Source organism: Pseudorca crassidens, chromosome 12, assembly GCF_039906515.1.
Source record: "Pseudorca crassidens isolate mPseCra1 chromosome 12, mPseCra1.hap1, whole genome shotgun sequence".
Classification (NCBI taxonomy): Eukaryota; Metazoa; Chordata; class Mammalia; order Artiodactyla; family Delphinidae; genus Pseudorca; species Pseudorca crassidens.
Genome location: NC_090307.1, coordinates 7673627 through 7695445, shown reverse-complemented (window position 1 = coordinate 7695445; position 21819 = coordinate 7673627). Strand labels below are relative to the sequence as shown.

At 39.0% G+C, this 21819-nt stretch overlaps 1 protein-coding gene across 5 annotated transcripts in view; it reads left to right on the top strand.

Moving 5' to 3' along the window:
• Positions 1-9087, top strand: part of SOCS6 (suppressor of cytokine signaling 6) — a 34195-nt gene extending 25108 nt beyond the window's left edge. For all 5 annotated transcript variants that reach the window (XM_067698855.1, XM_067698852.1, XM_067698856.1 and 2 more), the window contains one exon: positions 3440-9087. In XM_067698855.1, the coding sequence (XP_067554956.1) occupies positions 3569-5176 (1608 nt within the window). In that variant the 5' untranslated portion in view covers positions 3440-3568 and the 3' untranslated portion in view covers positions 5177-9087. The remainder of the gene's footprint in view (positions 1-3439) is intronic.
• The last annotated feature ends 12732 nt before the right edge of the window (positions 9088-21819 follow it).

The window sequence follows — 21819 nt, the reverse complement described above, 5'->3', positions numbered from 1 at the left end:
GCTAGGAAGCAGAATCAGGAATCACTATGCCCTCCCCTGTGTCTTTATTTACAGTCTGGTCTGACTTAGGGCTTTTAATCGTTGGTCATGTTCGTAGTTGACTGCTTAAAGATACCCTATCAGATTGTGTCTGTCCAGTTTCTTCCTATCGTTTTTTTTCTTTTTTTGAATTTTATTTTATTTTTTATACAGCAGGTTCTTATTAGTTATCTATTTTATACATATTGGTGTACCTGTCGTTTTCTTTCACCCATCTTGGAGCTCACAGATTTCATCTCTTAGTTTTGAATCACACATCTTAACTCCTCTTGGATCCAGTAGAGTATCTTACAAATGGGAGGGGGAAAGGGCAGTAGAGGACTTTAGGAAAAGCAGCTTACAAGCAGAAAGGACAGTCTGTAGCCCCTACTGTAATATTCTGAGACTGAGGACAAACCTTATCTTTCTTTTGGACCTGATGACAGCGTAGTACTTATATAGGTAATGCCATTGTTATGCTACTTTTCACCCAGCCTCAACTTGTGAGATCAAAGATACTTTTTATTTTTAGATGTACTTATACAACTACATGGTACTAAGTATTGGGGGGTGGGATGTAATTTAGTATATTTACTTCCTTCTCTTTACTAGTATTTATTTGGTGGAATTTCTTCAGTAGTTTTCACATGTCTGAACACATACCATGTGAAGTATGGGAGTAGACACCCATTACCCGTATGGTAGAGCTTGCTAACAGATAGACACGTGTTTTTCTGTCTGTCTTTTTTTACGTGGAATTGCCAATCCTTGATCATTTGTAATAATGACTTTTGATTCTTATAGGAGATAGAGTGCTTTATTTTTTTATTAGATCTTTATTGGAGTATAATTGCTTCACAATACTGTGTTAGTTTCTGTTGCACAACAAAGCGAATCAGCCATATGGAGTGCTTTATTTTGATAAGAGGAGATTTAGCCAGTTTTGCACAGTGTGGATTTTTCTATCCATTTACTTGACAGCTAAGGAATATTTATTTGGTATCAAAGAGTTTAAGCAGTGTATATTAAGTATCTAATGATAGTTCCTGGTTAGGAATATAAAAAACGAATAAGACATGGTCTCTATTTTTTAGTACTACAATCTGGTTGGAGAGATAAGACATGAATAGAATACAAGCAGTTCTAAGTCACTGTGTGACATACTGTTAAAGAGGTACAGGTTGAGTATTTGGAGTCCAGAAAAGGGAGGGAACTCCTTTCTGGCTGGGTGATCAGAGAATATTTAAGGAGGAAGTATATTTTTTAAGGAATTCCCTGAAAGGTGGATTAGGAAAGAAGAAGAGAACATTTATCAGGAGGAGGAAAATAGCATAAACGAGGCACAGCAGTAGAAAAACAAAAGGCTTCATAATTAAGATTGAAACTGAACTTTTCTTCTCTTTTTTTATTGAAGTACAGCTGATTTACAATGCTTTAATTTCTGCTGCACAGCAAAGTGATTCAGTTATACATATATACATTCTTTAATATTTTTTTTCCATTATGGTTTACCATAGGATATTAAATATTGTTCCCTATGCTATATAGCAGGATCTTGTTGTTTATCCATTCTATATATAATGGTTTGCATCTGCTAATCCCAGCCTTCCACTCCATCCCTCCCGCAATTCTCTCCTCCTTGGCAACCACAAGTCTGTTCTCTGTGTTCATGAGTCTGTTTCTGTTTCTTAGATAGGTTCATTTGTGTCATATTTTATATTCCACATATAAGTGATATCATATGGTATTTGTCTTTCTCTTTATGACTTACTTTACTTAGTATGATAATCTCAAGTTGCATCCATGTTGCTGTAAATGACATTATTTTGTGCTTTTTTATGCCTGAGTACTATTCCATCGTATCTGTGTGCCACATCTTCTTTATCCATTCATCTGTTGATGGACACTTAGGTTGCTTCCATGTCTTGGCTATTGTGAATAGTGCTGCTATGAACATAGGGGTGCATGTGTCTTTTTGAATTAGAGTTTTGTCTGGATATGTGCCCAGGAGTGGGATTGCTGGGTCGTATGGCAGTTCTATTTTTAGTTTCTTGAGGACCCTCCATACTGTTCTCCACAGTGGCTGCACCAACTTGCATTCCCACCAACAGTGTAGGAGGGTTTCCCTTTTCTCCACACCCTCTCCAGCATTTTTATTTGTAGACTTTTTAGTGTTGGCCGTTGTGACAGATGTGAGGTGGTACCTCAATGTAGTTTTGATTTGCACTTCTCTAATAATTAGAAATCTGAATTAACATTTTATACCATTCCTAGAAAGTCTTGACCTGACCGTCTACGTCGAGCTTTAAATAGAGTTACATGCTTGGGTTTGGGAGGCGGTGGGGGTGACGCTCCAGACAGACCAGATACAAGCCATTTTGGATACCGATCCATTGATCTCGTTTATCGAGAATTTGCTGATGTTCGGTTATTATTGTAAACGTTACTTCCTTTGCAACGTCCCTGTTGTTGCGGCAAAACATGTTTGTTTTGTCTGGTTTTCACAGCCTTTGGTTTTATGGATATTGGTAGTTACGTTTTCTTAATATCCGTGTGAACCGATGCCCAGTTTTTTGGTGGACAAAATTGGGTTCATTGCTAGTGAGCCAGAAAATTATCACTTAACACAGGGAGGCTTTTATTAGTCTTCAGGTCACCAATTTCTACCTGTTAAGACAAATAAATGCAGTTTCTACTACTATGATGAATTGTACTTATCTAGTTGTTAGGAGTGTTCCCTGCAGGTGAAAGTGTTAAAGCTGCAAGTACCCCTCTCGGGGCGCTCTTGGCTGTGCAGGGTACTGGCAACGCGAAGGTGGATGGGCCCTGTTCTCGCTGAACTAACTCATGGCTCTAGAAGGACATTTCCAGGCTTTTCCTAGATAACTCATCACAGATGATGGGACTGCTTTAGTTCATTTTTACAGATGTTTGAATATTTAAAAATACGTATAGCTTGTTGTAGAATCGATGAGGCTTATTACGGATGTGGGGCCTTCTCTGTTGAGTGCTGGCCGTTTGCAGGACACAGGCTGGTAGCTTGGTAGCTGGAGAGGCCGGGGACGGTGTGGATCAGTGTGAAGAGGATGAGTGGCTCTGCTAGAGCTGTGTTAGGAAGTAAGGAACACGAACTGTAATTAGGGTAAAATCAAAGTAAGGTGCAGAAAGGAAAGAGGTAGAGTCGGAGTTGCTCTTTAAGCATTATCAAATATTTGTCCAGTGCTGATCAGGTAGTAGGCAGTGATGCATTGTGCTATGTGAAATGGAAAAACTATGTCTTAGTGGAGCTTACCTTCTTATAAACATACTCAGGCATCCTTGTTCAGAAGCTAAAGGATTGAAAGTGACTAAAATAAAACTTTTTGTGGAGATATTTTTTAATGTGGCCTTCTAACATTTTTTATTTTTTGCATTTTTTTAGAAAATGGCTCCAAAGGGTAAATGAAGCGGGAAAAATACATAGATGCAGCATTGCGTGCAGCCTCTCCAGATGTTCGAGGATAATATTCCAGAGAGAAATTGATTCACTTGGATTAGGTAACTAGTCAGAATGAAGAAGATTAGTCTTAAAACCTTCCGGAAATCTTTCAACTTGAATAAAAGTAAAGAAGAAGCGGATTTTATGGTTGTACAACAACCATCACTAGCCAGTGACTTTGGAAAAGAGGATTCCTTATTTGGTAGCTGCTATGGGAAAGATATAGCCAGCTGTGATCTCAACAGTGAAGATGAAAAAGGCGGAAAGAGCAGATCAAAAAGTGAAAGCCTAATGGGTACGTTGAAAAGACGGCTGTCTGCGAAACAGAAGCCGAAGGGCAAGGGCGGTGCGCCCTCCGGGGGCTCCGCGGACGAGGACACCTTCTCCTCCTCCTCGGCCCCCATCGTCTTCAAGGACGTGAGGGCGCAGAGGCCCATGAGGTCCACCTCGCTGCGCAGCCACCACTACAGCCCCACGCCGTGGCCCCTGCGCCCCACCGCGTCGGAGGAGACATGCATCAAGATGGAGGTGAGGGTCAAGGCCCTGGTCCACTCGCCTGGCCCGGGCCCGGCCCTGAATGGCGTGCGCAAGGACTTCCACGACCTCCAGGCCGACACCGCGTGCCAAGAACAGACGAACTCGCTCAAGAGTTCTGAGTCTCAGGATGGGGACCTGCATCTCCACCTGGAAGAACATGTGCCTGTCGTTATCGGACTCGTGCCTCAGGACTACATTCAGTACACTGTGCCTTTGGAGGAGGGGATGTACCCTCTGGAAGGACCGCGCGGCTATTGTCTGGACGGCTCCTCCCCCATGGAAGTCTCCGCGGTCCCTCCTCCAGTGGGAGGGGACTCCTTCCCCGAAGACGAGAATCAGGTAGACCCGGACCTCGTGGTGGCCCCAGAGATCTTCGTGGACCAGTCGGTGAACGGCTTGCTGATCGGCACCACGGGAGTCGTGCTGCAGAGCCCGAGGGCGAGTCCCGACGACGCCCCGCCACTCTCACCGTTGCTACCTCCCCTGCAGACGAATCAGATCCAAAGGAACTTCGGCGGGCTCGCCGGCTCCGACGCCCACGTGGCCGAAAGTATGCGCTGTCACTTGAATTTCGATCCTAACTCTGCCCCCGGGGTTGCCAGAGTTTATGACTCAGTGCAGAGTAGTGGTCCCATGGTCGTGACAAGCCTTACGGAGGAGCTGAAGAAACTTGCGAAACAGGGATGGTACTGGGGCCCCATCACTCGCTGGGAGGCAGAAGGGAAGCTGGCCAACGTGCCGGATGGCTCTTTCCTCGTTCGGGACAGTTCTGACGACCGCTACCTTTTAAGCTTGAGCTTCCGCTCGCATGGCAAGACCCTTCACACTAGAATCGAACATTCAAATGGTAGGTTTAGCTTTTATGAACAGCCGGACGTGGAAGGACACACGTCTATCGTGGACCTGATCGAGCACTCAGTCAGGGACTCCGAGAACGGGGCCTTCTGTTACTCCCGGTCTCGCCTGCCGGGCTCGGCCACCTACCCCGTCAGGCTGACCAACCCCGTGTCGCGCTTCATGCAGGTGCGCTCCCTGCAGTACCTGTGCCGGTTCGTCATCCGTCAGTACACCAGAATAGACCTGATTCAGAAGCTGCCTCTGCCAAACAAAATGAAGGATTATTTACAGGAGAAGCACTACTGAGAGGCTCTGAGAACCCTGCGTCTTGCACTTGGGGAGGAAGGAAAAGAGATTGGAATACAGTTTACAGACTTTCCATTGCTATCAAAATCTTTTGCTGCCATACTGTTTCAGTTTTATGTGTAAAAGAGTAACCAGTTAGTTTAGGGGTGGGCAAGTGTCGGCAAGGTGTCTTGGGTTTACTTTGGTTCTTTAAAAAGGGAAGTCTTGAGGTTTTAGAAGAGTGAACTATCTTCCATCAGTGTGCAGAATAATCACAATGTGAATTAATCAGATTCTCCTTACCCACCCCGCCCCCAGTCCTTTGCTGCTATCCACTGTGATTTTTATGCATTAAAAGCACATTTCATGTGTATTCAATCCTAAGTAAAGTTAAATGAAACTTATAGAATGAACATTGTTATGTCTCTTTCAATGGCCCGTTTTCAAAGATAGTGTTGAGTAAACATAGCCGTGTGATAAGTCACAGAGGTCACACCTACACTGAAAATGATTTTTAATTTCATACTTCAGAAGGATTTATTTAGAATTATGAACTGACATAATCTTGGGTAATGGAACAGAGATCTGCTACATATCTTTTACAACATTCAGTTCTAAATTATTTTTAAGGTTGTGCTGTTATGTTGGTTGTGAGAAGTTGGACTTTTCTGTTGCCTTCATTTTCATCTTGTGGTTTGTCTGTTTTAATAAATGGCCTTACAGAATTGTAAAGAAATGTATACCACCAATTTAGAAATTGTTGCCTTTTCTGTCATTAAACTCTGGTACAAATTGGCGTAACATATAAAGACCTAATGGAACTAGAACTATTAAAGAAATACTAGATGATCATAGTTTCCGGTGTTAAGCAGTTTTATTGTTATCTATACTTTCCTTTGGTAAAATGTTTTATCTGTGATTTCTTTAGCTTAGTCAACATTTTCTTGGGTGAACTTGATGTAGAAATGATTTTCATAAATGGACTAGATCCTCTTGCAACATAAAGTTTATATAAAGTTTTAAATTGATTTGAATAGAAAGAAAACATTGTTTTAAAGTTGGGTTTATATTTTTCTTTTATGCAGTCACTATTGAGATGTGCTAGATTTGACCCTTCCTTCCCCCCCACCAAAAAAACAAAACAAAAAACCAAAAAAACCCAGTGACTTGAGTTGACGAACTGTGGAGATTGTGGAGCACCATGTAAGAAAAATACTAAAACCCAATCAGGTGTATGGAAGTGTTTGCCTACCGTATATACTGACCTTTAAAAATAGGTTTTCTATTTGTTTCTTTTTAAGTCCTTAGTAAATTGACATCATTAGTTTTTTCATCTCTTCTGAGTCAGTCCTTTGGGCGGGGGTGGAGTATGTTACCTCCAATACTTTTTATTTTGAAATGCAGTGTTTATTTACTGCATGATTCTTTAGTGTTTCGGAATTGCTCCATCCAGAAGATGTTTCTAGCTACATAACTTTAAAGGAAATGTTTCCCTCTCAGACGAAGCATGTAATTTAAGATATTTCTTCCTTTGTCCCTCGGTTTTCCTATCTCTTACCCCCATTTAAAAACAAGAGTAAAGGTCTCAGATCAAATGTAATAGCGTTGTCATTCAGACATAAGCAGTATCCCCATTTTTTTCTCTTTGTTTTTTAGAGTCAACTGAGAATTACCAAGAAAAGGCACAATGCCATAGTATCTGTTATGATATTTTGACTTAAAGGGGAAAAGGTACTTAATTTTGGTGGAATGTTTGATTGTACCTTGTGACAAAGACTCCTCTTTCATTTTCTGATATGTTTTCACCTAATAAGATGGAATATGGAGTATACTGTAATAATATAATTTAAGTGTTCATTGTAAGCTATTTGGATTAAGAACTATTACAGAGTTGTAAACTTATCAAATTAATGCAAGACATTTAAACTATTTTTTTGCAAAACTATTTATTTTTAAACAATTTAAAATATATCTAGGGTGAGTTAAAAGTCCCTGTGCATCTATATTAGATGGCAGGTATTGTCACAGAGTCACTGTGTATTAATAATAAATGTTGAGATGGCTTCTCCATGTTTCTAGAAGCATTTACATGTACTCTTTGTGAGATCATGGTGCACAGAGGTCTTTGGACTGCCCTGAACCCCATCTTAATGTGGGCGTAGCCTGTTCCCCACGCCTTCCTCATGATACCATGTGTTTAAGATCTAGCCATTTGGTTTCAAGTTAAGATCATTCTGATTTCCATATAAATGGTTTTAAAATTGTATTTTGTGTTTTTATGGAGGGCAAGTCTTGATACTGTTCTAATTCAGAAAGCCAATCTTTAATGTGCTTTTTTATGTTCATAATATAAAATACTTTTAAGTAAAATGCCCTATTCTAATCCAATTTCAAATTGCTAGGGTCTGATAGTGTATCAGTAAAAATAAAAATATTTGCCAAGAAGTTATTTACAGAGAAAGGAGTGTTGCAATATTTTCTGCTTTTGTTTAAAGAGAACCATTTGGCATATAGGCAGTACAACATAATGTGAAAGACTGGCTTTGTAGGGTAGTAAAACAGTTTGGTTAAAATTGGAAAGGGGAAAAAGAGAAATCATCCTGTAGTTTTGTCTAGGTAGCATTTGGGTGAATTTCTGGATTCTGTTGAATGGTAGCGTAGATGACATGGGCACTACCTGTAAGTCATTTCTTAAATATGTGTTTCTGAAAATCTGAGCTCAAGGCAAGAAAAAGAAGACAAGAAAGCTGTATCTTTCTGCCATAATAAATGAATCAGAGTTGCTTTTTATCAAATATCTCGTCACAGAAACATGATGGAGGCCAGAAGCTATTTCCAGTGTTACTAGGACACTATTATGCAATTTTACAAATAATAAGAAAGCATAGAAAGTACTTGAAAAAGTCTCTTTCTCTTTCTAAGGAAAACTGTTCTGTTTGGTGCAATAATGTGAAAATTTTGGAAGGTCAAAAAATATCACAGGAAACGATCATAGAACTAAAAATAGTTTTTAAGGAAACCAGCTACACAGGGCAACCATCTTGCTGTTAAAGAAAATCATGTGCCAAAAGGCTATATCACTGGCATATAGGAAATAAAACCCAAGTATATACACATGATAATTTCTGAGCCAGTATTACTGAAACAGGATAAAAGTTACTGAAATCTTAGGTAGGTTATATGCAGTGTCTCTACTAGTGCTACCAGTCTGAATATCTTTCTTAACAATGCTTTCAGAAATGCCAATTTTGATCATTGTACATTTCACATTGTATATGAGAGATACTTGCTTTATGAATGATTCAAAGTAACGTATTTTAAATGTTCATGGCTTTTCATCGAATGCGAAGTCGTAATTTGAAAATGAAATCATGCTACCAGCAATAGACAGTTTTGTTGAAAACTCTAATAAGGAACAGTCGCCAGTTCCGTAAATAACTTTAAAATTCTAGAATAAAGTATTGGTACGCTAGTAATCACAAATTCGGTTTCTTTTAATACTTTTTTAATCCTGTAAAGATTTTTTATAAACATCCTTTTTTATTAATCAGTTAAAACATGGCGAATGTGTAGCTGCCGTTTCTGAAAAGCGATCCAAACTCTACATCCAGAGATGATGAAAAATTCTTATAGAATTTTGTAATAAGTATACATGTTGGGTTCAAGAAATTTTATAGTCGTTGGAGTGCCATGGAATTAATACTTGCAGTCCAGATTGCTGTAGTTTACACTTTTCTGTATGTTTCGAATCAGGTGTGTACCATTTGTACTGAGAACACCACAGAATGAATTATCCAAAGTCCATTGATTTTAATACGTGTTTTGGTTTGTAAACAAATTAATTTCTTGCACATTTTTGGAAATTAATCGTATAAAGAATTTATGTATCTGCTTCTAGATACAGTGTGTAAATAAAAATTTCGTTCACAAGGTCTGCCTTGCAGTCTATTTAATAACCAGATGCAGAGTTGGATTTTAATTAGTATAGGGGTAACTAGATAATTTCTGGATGTCCCATAAACTGGGCAGTTACTGGAGGGTAGGTACCAACAAATTTTAGTAAAACAGCAAAAGTGAAATGGTGGCATAGGAGACATCCAACAAATTAGGAATTAGCCAATGTTGCTGATATCCTAGAGCCTTCAATACAAAAGCTGGAGTGAGTTGGCAGAACATTTGCAAAGCAAAGACTAATTAAAATTGACACAGTAATAAAACCTCATTAAAAGAATGTTAGGCCTAATGGTAAAATGTTTGGATTGTGACATTTGAAAAAATATATCCCTTATTACTTAATGGTATTTTCATAGATATAGAACCAGGTTATCAAAATAGTGCTTTGTGTAGAAGTCATTTAGAAATCCCTTCATAGGCAGGAATGGTTTCTCATAGCCCCTGAATTTCATTATATGCTTTTAAAGTTCTTAAACACCATATTGGGTTAAATGTTCTTTCGCGTTTTGTTGTTCTATTACTTTTTAACAAGTCTTTTATCATAGCTGATACAAAGATAAATTTTTAAATGACCTTGTTCAGAATATACCACAAATTTTGTCTTTCGTAGACTCCAAATAACGTCACGTTCTAACCACGTTTTCCAGAACTGGTATCAATTGACAGCATTGATTCTAATGTCAGACTTTGCTGATGGTGGTGCTAATGAAATATGAAATTAAGGAAAGAGAATGGTCAGGCCTCAAGAACTATGTAGAAGTATAGACTTAACAAACTTACACCCTAGCCAAATAAACAGATTCTTACTCATTCAACAAGAGAGCAAAACTTGCTGTCCAGTATGAGATGACTTGCTGAGAACATTGGGTCCACCTCAGAGCGTCCTAATTGATTATCATGCTGACCATAGTCAATTTCTCGTACTGCCTGCCACCTCAGCTTTAAATTTTTTTTTTAACCTCACAGATTTTACTTATTCTTTTACTAGACCTTCAACTTTCTGAGTCAAAAATATTTTAACCTTTATTTCACTTCAATTTAGTCCTTATTGTCTGCTATTTTAACCTCCAATCTAGTTTTCTTTTTTTCTTTCAACTCTTTAGCTTCATTTAAACTTCATTATTTTTTAAAACATTTCCTTTAATTCTTTTAGTTTATCCGTATTCCAGTCTCCAGTTTTAAGGACTTCCCAACCTTCTGAAACATCTTTTTTAAAAAAATTGACTAGTGTTTGTTCTTCCTGCTCTTTTTGCATGACTTGTCTTGCGAACGGATATTTCTGCCTCAGCTTCTTTGTTCCCACCATCCCCGTCCGCCTTCCCCCAGCCTCCTTCCCAGAGTCCAGGGCCTCCTGTTAACACCAGGGCCTGACACTGACAAAGAACCCAGTAGGAGTGGGTGTCTGCGTTAAGCATCCATTTCTGAGCACAGCTGAATTTTGTAGCCAGACTCCTGGAGTTTTGTTTTAAATTGCATTTTCCCTACTTAATACCAGGCAGCCTCACCACCTCTTCCAGAAGGGTTGGAGGAGGGTCCTCCTGGGAGAGGCTCCTTCAGATTGTAAAAGCCAAGGAGAAGCTGACCAGAGCTGGAATTATTTTGATAAGGTTTATGAACAGGGCCAGCTGCCTTTGCCTAGAGGTCATTTTGGGCCATCAAATTCTGTCCTTGGTAACTTGCTTTCAAATAAAGGGTCCATCTTAAGTTGAAAAGAAGACTCTTTTTGATCATGAGCCATGGATTACCCCACACCAAGGAAGTTTTAGGAAGCACAGATTGTTTTAGGAAGCTAGCTTTTTCTGGTCTCTCACTTTGTTCTGTAAGTCTAATAGACACTAGCTTTTGATAACACCAGCCTAGGTCACAAGTGAAGTTGTATAATGTTCTCTTAAATACATGGAATTCCACCCTAGAATCCCGTTAAAGAGAACCTCCCTTCCTTTGTGTAAATAATCTGGCCTCTGGCGCCGTTCCAGCCCAACAGCTTTAAGAGGTAGTGTCTCTGGTCCTCTCCATTGAGAACTGTCACTCTGAAGCCGCCTGCTCACCTAATGCCTTTGTCACAGCCCACTGCTCACTGTAGTCCTTGACACACTGTTCTCTTGTGGCTGGCAACTTGTGAGCGCCATTTGGTCCTAAGTATTACCAGCCTAACAGTGACTTCGGTGTGACACTTGCCTGGAAAACCAATAGGTGTGTATCTTTAAATGCAGAAGGATCCGTCTCCCTGCAAAAGCCGGGGGTTCTCCGGGAGTCCACTTAGTAGGATCGACAGATGAGAGCAGAGAGCTGGATTTTACACCATTTTTTAATTATAATAGAAAACACATTGTGAAAACACACATACTGCTAATAACCTAACATATATTTCATATCCTCATAAGAGCCCTATGCAAGGCAGGCACTTGAGGGTCATAAAAAAGGGAACTGAGGCAGAGGTAAACTTCCCCAAAGCCACAAAGAACCCAGTTTTAAACTCATACGGTCAGGCTCCGAAATCTATGTGCTCATCCCTTGTGATATACTTCCTTTCTTCAGGGTTTTCTATTATTTAGAGCGTTTCTATCTGTGATTGTCAGGGGAAAGAACTGTAGCAGAAGCAAGTGAGTGACCTACTGTCTTCTCCTCTAGGGGACTACTCTGTAGTTTAAACAACTTACGGAGGCCTAACTGGTGGAGTATCTGGGGGGCTTCATATGCTATTGCCGAGGAAGGAGATCACTGCTTTCCCTTGTATGGCCTCGTCAAGTTTCTTAAAACTACCTAATATACTAATACAGGAACAAGATTCAGTGAAATTGAACTCTTTGGAGGACTTCTCCACATGTTTGGTGCATGAGGAAAAGTGTTAATTCTGCTTTTTTTTTTGCTAATGAATTTGATCAGATTGCCTGAGACATTCATTGTGCCCTGTTATACTAGGAGCCATGGTTTTTTGCTTTATAGCAGAAGAAAGACTCCACCCTTTCTCTTTCATTTCCTATACCCATGCTTGGCCAACTCACTTCCACACCCTGAGCAACAACTTCCTTCCAAAAGAAGTTCTAACTATACTTCCACCCTATGTTCAGCTTCTCTGCCCATACCTAAATGAGTAGAAAAATTAACCACCCGTGTTCATATGATAATTATGATCAATCTAAGCGAAATTCCCCTCCATACTTCTGGGAAATAGTGATTTATATTATACACAGCTCAGTACCATTAAAACAAATACTCTTTTCATTATAGACTTGGAATCGTTGTCCTAAACTCTATCAGCACATATGATTAGCCTGAAAAGTTTAGAGAATTAGGTGAAAGTAGCTAAATTCTATTTAAAATGAATTTTAGTGTTTCTCATAGTGCAAGTCTGAGAGCAATGAATTCTCTCATTTTTTGTTTAACTGAAATATCTTTATTTTACCCCTTTTTTGAAAGATATTTCCACTAGATGTAGAATTCTGGGCTGACTGTATTTTTCTCCTTACGCACCTTAAAAACACCATTCCATTGTCTTCAGGGCCCCCATGTTGCTGATGAGAAATTAGCCATCATTTGTATTATTGTTCCCCTGTCAATTTTGTGTAATCCTCTGACCCCCAGCAGCTTTTAAGATTTTTCTCTTTCTCTTTATTAATAATTTTTTATTTTATCTTTTTGATTTTTCTCTGTATTTTTATTTTTCAGTAGTCTGATTACGAGGTACTGAGTTGTGTGTTTCTCTTTGTATTTATCCTGCTCGGGATGTATTGTGCTTCTTGGATCTGTGAGTCATGTCTTTCACCAACTTTAGGAAATTTTAGTTAAATTATTTATTTAAATACTTTCTGTCCCTTTCTTGCTGTCCTCTCCCTGTAGGATTCCAATTTCATGTGTGTTAGACTGCTTGATATTTTCCGAAATATCATTGAGGCTCTTTATTTGCTCAACCATTTTTCTCTCAGTGCTTCAGATTGTATAATTTCTCTTGCTGGAGCTTTAAATTAGTTCATCCTTACACCTGCAATCTCCAGGTTATTGTTAAGCCCATCATTTATTTATTTGGCTGCACCGGGTCTTAGTTATGGTATGTGGAATCTTTGCAGCAGCATGTGGGATCTAGTTCCCTGACCAGGGATTGAACCCAGGCCCCCTGCATTGGGTGTGTGGAGTCTTAACCAGGGGACCACCAGGGAAGTCCCTACACTGAGGTTTTTTTTTTTTTTTTTCTTAAACATCTTTATTGGAGTATAATTGCTTTACAATGTGTTAGTTTCTGCTGTATAACAAAGTGAATCAGCTATATGTATACATATATCCCCATATCCCTTCCCTCTTGCGTCTCCCTCCCACCCTCCCTATCCCACCTGTCTAGGTGGTCACAAAGCACCGAGCTGATCTCCCTGTGCTATGCGGCTGCTTCCCACTAGCTATCTATTTTACATTTCGTAGTGTATATATGTCCATGCCACTCTCTCACTTCGTCCCAGCTTACCCTTCCCCCTCCCCATGTCCTCAAGTCCACTTTCTACATCTGTGTCTTTATTCCTGTCATGCCCCTAGGTTCATCAGAACCTTTTTTTTTCTTTTTTAGATTCCATATATATGTGTTGGCATATGGTATGTGTTTTTCTCTTTCTGACTTACTTCACTCTGTATGACAGACTCTAGGTCCATCCACCACACTGCAGATAACTCAGTTTCGTTTCTTTTAACTCAATCTTGTTTCTTTTTATGGCTGAGAAATATTCCATTGTATTTACATGCCACATCTTCTTTATCCATTCATCTGTTGATGGACACTTAGGTTGCTTCCAGCTACACTGAGTTTTGACAGAGATCAAAGAAAATGTGAAAACCCTCTCAGAATAAAGTCATCTCATTAAGATGAGAACAGAGAGGAGGTTATCAGAATTTTACTACTGGTTTTACTACATTTTAACTTTAATAAATATTGCCTAAACTAAAACACTTTAAAAATTCCAAGGTATCTTTTTTTTTTTTTTTTTTTTTTTTTTTTGCGGTACGTGGGCCTCTCACTGCTGCGGCCTCTCCCATTGCGGAGCAACAGGCTCCGGAGGCACAGGCTCAGCGGCCATGGCTCACGGGCCCAGCCGCTCCGCGGCATGTGGGATCTTCCTGGACCGGGGCACGAACCCATGTCCCCTGCATCGGCAGGCGGATTCCCAACCACCAGGGAAGCCTAAAAATTCTAAAGTATCTTATTAAAAATAACTTTAATCTTTCGATAGTTAATAATTTTTTAAAAAATAAATTTATTTATTTATTTATTTTTTGCCGCATTGGGTCTTCGTTGCTGTGCGCAGGCTTTCTCTAGTTGCAGCAAGCAGGGGCTACTGTTCGTTGTGGTACACGGGCTTCTCATTGTGGTGGCTTCTCTTGTTGCAGAGCATCGGCTCTAGGTGTGTGGGCTTCAGTAGTTGTGACACATGGGCTTCAGTAGTTGTGGCTCGTGGGCTTTAGAGCACAGTCTCAGTAGTTGTGGCACACAGGCTTAGTTGCTCTGTGGCATGTGGGGTCTTCCAGGACCAGGGCTCGAACCCGTGTCCCCTGAATTGGCAGGTGGATTTTTAACCAGTGTGCCACCAGGGAAACCCATTGATAGTTAATAATTTTCAGATATATGAATTGCAGAGTAGATACAAGATTCCCTGGGCATGAAATTTCCTACATTCTCTACATTTCTCATTTTCTTTTTTTTCCTAAAAAATAGTGTGCCGTGGTATGAAGACTCTGCTGTGCCCAGAGCATTTATTCCATAGAACATCAGGTATTGCGTGCACCTTTTGACCCATCTATGGAAATAAAGAAAAGTCTTTGTCTTACTGAACTATTTAAAGGGACAGCTTTTATTATAACAAGGTTAAGAATTTAGTATTGCCTAACTGGCAGAAATTAATTTCTTTCCCATTTAGTTAGATGTTTGGTTGTAATGATAGTTCTCATGACCTATATGACCTATAATGGTGTTTTTGGTTGTTTAAAAGTTCTAGACAAACCCAATCCCTAACCAAGAGGACTTTTTCCACCTTTCATCGTCAGTAGATGAATTTACTCTGGATGGAAAACATCCTGGGATTAATTTGCTTTTACTCTGCTCTTGCCACCCCCATCCCTGGAGTCTTCTAACCCTAACTCCGCCTTTTTGCCTTTCCAGAAACAACATTTTTATTCATTCTATATTGACTTGTGCATGCTGTACAGTATCTAACAAAATTCCCTTTTGAAAATGAGAATTGATTTTGGGGGAGAGGTAGAGATTCATTTCTAAAACATTTCCTCCATGTGAAAAGATTAAAGGTAAAAGGAAATCGCAGTTGCCGAAATGATTCCATGAAAGGTTCAAATCTACACCCTCTTTTCCTTCTTTTGGTACAGCACTGCCTTTCCTTATAGGTCTCCAAATGAAGCATTTTAATGAAAAAAATGTGACAAAGCACAAGACAAAAATATACATCAATACTTTTCTCTGCTGTGACCTCGGGGCTCTCAATAAAGTGTGCTTGCATGTCCCTCAGTAACATTCAAAATGATTTTTTCACGGCTTTGATCACTTTCTGAACTGGTTTCTTGGTTTCAGGCGATGGTTTCATTTTCACATGAGAATGCTTCTTCAAGAAGTAACAAGGTTGAGAAACCAAACTTTGATCTATGTCCTTTGATTATGGAAAAAATACGAATGTAATTCACTTATTGGAAACCATGTAATTTTTAGAGCCTTCAGTTGAGAAGCACAGCTAAGGCGTGGTATGTAGAAGTTTATATTTATGCCTTCAAGGTCTCACTCAAATCCTGACTACTTATTTCCCCGGTAATGATGGTTGATGGTTGGTTTTGATTGCTTTAAAAGTGATTTCATTTTCTTTCTTTTTTTGGTCTGCTTCTGAGGAAGTAGTTTTTCACTGTTTAGAACTTAAAGACAATTGGTGGAATCCAGAAATTCGGCAAATGCCAACTAGAAAGGGAAGTCTGAACTTGAGTTTTTAGAACAATTTGAACCAGATATTGATTTTTTTTCTTCTTTACATATTGAAATACCTACACATTTATATTATTTCTAGTCATTTGTGGTTTTTCAGGCTATGTGCATTTGCCGTGTGATGGGAAGATACGTTTGCCGTGGGATGAGAAGATTAAATGTTAATTCTGCATTTAACTAAATTAATAATTTAATTAATATGAGTTATTAGCTCAAGGGCACGAAAGAGTTCATCTAAGTACATTAAATATGTAACATTTATCAACTACTAAATTGCTAACCTTCATCATTAATTGATAGCATTTTGGATTTAACCTTTTTGTTAAACTGCTTCAGTTGAAAGGATTTCTCTATAGGAACTGGGTGATAAAACTGTAACAGGGTGGGAATATATTTCTATTGTTTTCAGAGGAAGTTGAAGTGTAAGAGGGCTAAATGTTCAAATAACTCAAAACTCTTAGTAAAACTCTGGGTAAAAGAAATAAATGTACTGTACTTACGTTTTTCAGCTTCCATTTCCATGTTAGCCTTAGGCTAAAAATTCAGTTTTAGTATCATAATGTTTGTTCCTATTCAGAGCTTGTGGTAGAAATGAATATGCTTAGACCCAGAGATTGAATATATATTAATCTGTTTGAATTTTAGTATAAATTTTTCAGATGCATTTCTCAGCAACTTACAGCTTAGTAAATTTTATTTTTCATCTAAATAAATTACAGGATAAAGTTCTGGAGCAAATTTCCTAATAGTCTAGGTCTTACATCATACTGAATCAGATATTGTATGTTCATAGCTCTCATTTTAGCAATTAATCATAGACTGCTTAACTGTTCACTGTGTAGCTGTCTGGGCTCCACAAAGAGATTATAAAAACCCAGAAATTAAGGTTATAACATTGCCATAGTATTCAGCATCTAGGACATGATGACTTTTATTAAAATTTTACTAAAATTAATAATAATTTTCTTTAGTAGGCATGTATGCCAAAATTGTTCACAATAAAGAGAAGGGTGATTAGAAAATTATTGAAGTGTTTCTTTCCTTCATTATCTTGAATCCTTAAAATCATCTTTATCTTAAAATCCTTAAATATCATGAATCTTTTCTATCTATAATGTACATATAAATCTTAAATTTTTCATATCTTGCAAACAGGAACATATATGTTTCCAATATAAATTTTAAAATGAAAAATAAGAAAGGAAAATTGTAATCATTGATGATTATATTTGAGTATTCTAGAATCTAGAGAAATTTAGGTTATTGAACATCAGAATCACAGAGAGGCCATTGAACCACTTTTCCTACTGTTCTATTAGGTGGAAGGAGGAGGTGTTACAGGAGAAAGAAATAGCTAAAGCTCTTTTTTTTCTATAAAAAGTAAATAAAGGGTGAAAAGTAAAAAATAAGGAGAGAGTAAGAAAGCTAGGTTTTTTATTTCTCTCTACATTTTGGGTCCCACATTTCCAGAAAGAGATAATTCTTTAAAACAGTAGTCCTCAAATGGCGTTAAGTATATAAAAGTCTAGAGGTTAAGTACGTGAAAACTATTTTAAAATATGGAAGCATAGATATTTCAGGGAGTCATTTCCCAGATTGTCAAGTACTATGTCTGTTGTTTTCTAAAACTGATCTTCTTGAGAGCATGCTGTGGTGGAGGTGTCATTCTGGGTAACTCCTTCAAAACTGTCCTTCTCTGTTATTCCATAATTACAAGATGCCATATAGACCACTCTCTACATGATTGTCTCTCAAATCTCAATGTCATTTTGGAGACAGGGAGGAAGATTTACAACCCAGTATACTATATAGAGCCTAAACACTAAACAAATATGAGGGTAGAATAAAAATATTTTAAGACATGCAAGCTAAACAAAATCATGCACCTTTTCTCAGAGAGCTACTGGAGCATGTGCTCCAACAAAAAAGAGGGAGTAAAAGGGACAGTTAATCATCAGCATAGGAGAAATGTGAAGGGAATCCTGGAAGTGATACCAAAAGAATATCTCCAGGTCATTAGCTATAATAGATTCGAGAACAATCAATCTAAGTTTAAGTGAAAGGGCATAAGGCCAAGGAGAGGTATTTTCAAGAAAAGAAAAAAAATTACTAGATTTTCTGCTGTGTTTGAATGTACTGAGAAATGATTCCCAATTTTGATGAGAACCTCAAAGATGATTGATACATAGAAATTTAAGTGAATGAAAGAAATGATATATATGTAAGAAAGAAAAAATCATAGCATAATATCTATTTTAGTTATAAAAATATTTACATGCTTATAATAATCTAAACACCTGGATAATGATTTAACCAAAAATTGGGTAGAATATTTGGTTAACTCATTGGGAAATTTGTAGAATGGGGAAAGGAGGAGGGTGTATGTATGTGAATGTGTGGGCACATAAAAGAGTTAAATCTTTATCTTAATGTTAAAGCTCAAACAAGAAATCCAGAAATAATAATATACACTAGTAAAATAATTTTAAAAAGACTTTGGGATTGGGATGGGGAGTAGTGAGTGTGATAGGTAGATGCCCCAAAGATGTTCAGGTCCTTATCCCCAGAACACGTGAATATGTTAAGTAACATGGTAAGAGGGACTTTCCAGATGTGTTTCTTTTCTTTTCTTTCTTTCTTTTTTTTATGCTTTGGGGGAAGCTCTGTTTTTTTGTTTTATTTATTTATTTATTTAGGCTGTACCTGGTCTTAGTTGCGGCATGTGGGATGTTCATTGCAGCATGCAGGATCTTTAGGTGCAGGTGCAGACTTCTTAGTTGTGGCATGCAACTTCTTAGTTGCGGCATGCATGCGGGATCTGGTTCCCCAACCAGGGATCGAACCCGGGCCCCCTGCTTTGGGAGCACGGAGTCTTACCCACTGGACCACCGGGGAAGTCCCTGCAGATGTGTTTCAATTAAGGATTTTGAGATTGGGACATTATCCTTGATTATCTAAGTGGATCCAATGTCATCATATGAACCTTTGACAACAGAGAACTGTTCCTGGCTGAAGTCAGAGGGAGGAGAGAGAAAGAGAGAGAAAGAGGGAGAGAGATGTGACCACAATGGAGATGGGAGAGATGCAAGACATGAGAGGGGCCTGACCAATCATTTCTGGCTTTGAAGATGAAGGGAGGGGGCCATGACCCTAGGAATATGGGCAGCCCCTAGAAGTTGGGAACAGCCTTTGGTGTTGCAAAGATCTGGGTAAGGTTTACTGCCTAAGGTGGCACGTAGGTCCTGCCAGTTTCCAAAAATGGTTGAGAGCCATGGCCTCCAGCACTGGCTGCACAGCACAGTTACCTGGGGAGCTGTTAGTCCCATGGCCAGACCTCACCCCAGACCTGCTGGATCACGGTGGGGAGGCTCATGCATGTCATTATCACCAGCATTAAAATAATCGAACCTAAAGATGTAAGACTGATCTTGAGTGGCACATTAACTCACCTTGAAAATTCCTCTTAAAAGTTTCATAAATCAGTCTAAGGAACTGTGACAAAACAGCCAGTTCTTCCTTCTTCCATGCTCTTCCTTTCTTTATGTAGATACAAGTTTTTGACCTATATCACATTCCTTCTCTCTAAAGAACTTCTTTTAACATTTCTTATAAGGATGGTCTGGGCTTCCCTGGTGGCGCAGTGGTTGAGAGTCCGCCTGCCGATGCAGGGGACACGGGTTCATGCCCCGGTCCGGGAAGATCCCACATGCTGCGGAGTGGCTGGGCCCGTGAGCCATGGCCACTGAGCCTGCGCGTCCGGAACCTGTGCTCCGCAACGAGAGAGGCCACACAGTGAGAGGCCCACGTACCGCAAAAAAAAAGCATGGTCTGCTGACAGACAACAAATTCTCTCAATATCTGTTTGTCTGAGAAGTACTTTATTTCTCCTTTACTTTTAAAGGATAATTTCATAGGGTACAGAATTCTGGGTTGGTGAGGTTTTTTCCTCTCAACCCTTTAAATATTTCACTCCACTTTCTCCTTGTTTGCATGGTTTCTGAGGAAAAGTTAGATGTAATTCATCTTTGTTTCCCTGTAGGTGAGGTATTTTTCCCTTCTGGCTGCTTTCAGGACTTTCTTGGTTTTTCTTAATCTGTGATTTTCTGTAATTTGAAAATGATATGCCTAGGTGTAGTTTTTTGGGCATTTATCCTGCTTGGTGTTCTCTGAGCTTCCTCAGATGTATTAACTTAGATGAGGTAAGAATGCTTTGAGGTTGGTGCTATTACTGCTCCCACAGTAAACTCGATCAGTTAGCTTAAGGCAGTGAGCAGTTAAATCACGTGGCTAGTATGTGACAAGGCAAGGGTTTGCACTCGGGCAGTACTATCGATATTCTGAAGGCCCTATGGTTCACGTAGACTTTATTCCCAGCCACCTCACATTATTTGGAAAGAGTTGTGGCATGCCTTATTAACACAGGAAAACAAAGTGCTCGCTTAACCTCAGTGACCTCTCAAATAGTACTTAATATATATCTAAACTATCTCTTCCCTCTCTGCTACTGCTAGTTGCTCTATTTTTGCTTATTTTGTAGACGTTATTTGCAAATATCTCTGACTTTTAAGCATTCCTTTGTATCGGTGCTTTCCTTATTATTGCTTTTTCTTTTTTTTAATTCCAAATGTTTAAGAGACAAAAAATGACTATGGTGCCTTAATTACAATGATTTCAATGAGCTGGTTTGACCTGCCTTTTTGCGATTCAGGATTCAGGATCGCCCTGAATCCTGTCCTCGTTTCTGGGAGGTGTAAGGAACTGAGTGACTCATTCGGATCATCTGCTGTCATCAGGAAAGAGTACCTGAGGGACAGAGGCTAGACCGGGATTTAAGATAACTGGAATCTAATCTCTGCTGGCTTACTGGTTGTCTTTACGTGGGGCTACATGTTGACTGTGATGTATGGGTGATCACTTAATTTCCTGTTCTTTGTATCTTTTCCCTCTAAAATGGCAGTCATTATTCTTTATCCCTTTTCCCCCCGACAAGGATATTGCAAAGATTAATTATCATTAAAAACAAAATTATCAAGAGATAATTTGCTATATAAATATAAGAAATGATTCTCATGATTTCCTTGATCTTTATACCTGTGCCTGTAGGGTAAATAAGCACGTTCTCAATGAAGAGGGAGTGGTGAGATTCCTTCCAGAGAAGTCTGACACTCATTCTAAATTGCCATGGAGGCTCAGGAACCCTGGAATTGTTCCAGCTGGTTCTTACTCTGCCAGGTAAATATTTCCATGAACTAACAAGCTGTTTAAATTGATTATTCATGGATTCGGCCGTAACTGTTGCCAGTTCTTGAGTTATTTTTGTGTTATAGTTTTAGAACCCTTATAATTTTGTAGGTCCCAATGCTGAATCTGAGTCAGTATTGTTCTTTTAGGTGTCCTATTAAAAAAGGACATTTATTGCAGACTTAATAAGATATTTAGAGGGAGGTGTTTCCAGATTGGCTTGTGACTTAGTATCATGGGGGTCCCATGTTCTTTCTTTCCTATGCTTCAACATCTGTAGCCTGTTTAGTTTTTATCCTTAGGTGTCAGGCTTCATGGTCACCAGGTGATTGCCACACCTACAGACAGCAAGTCTTTATGTGACCGTGTATGAGGGCAGAAGGAGGAGAGCTGTCAAGGTGGCAAGAGGCAGCTCTTCTCACATACCTGTTTCCTCTTATCCAGGAACAAAAGTCTTTCCCAGAAGTCCCTCTACCTTACATCTCTTTGGGCAGAAGGGGGTCTCATG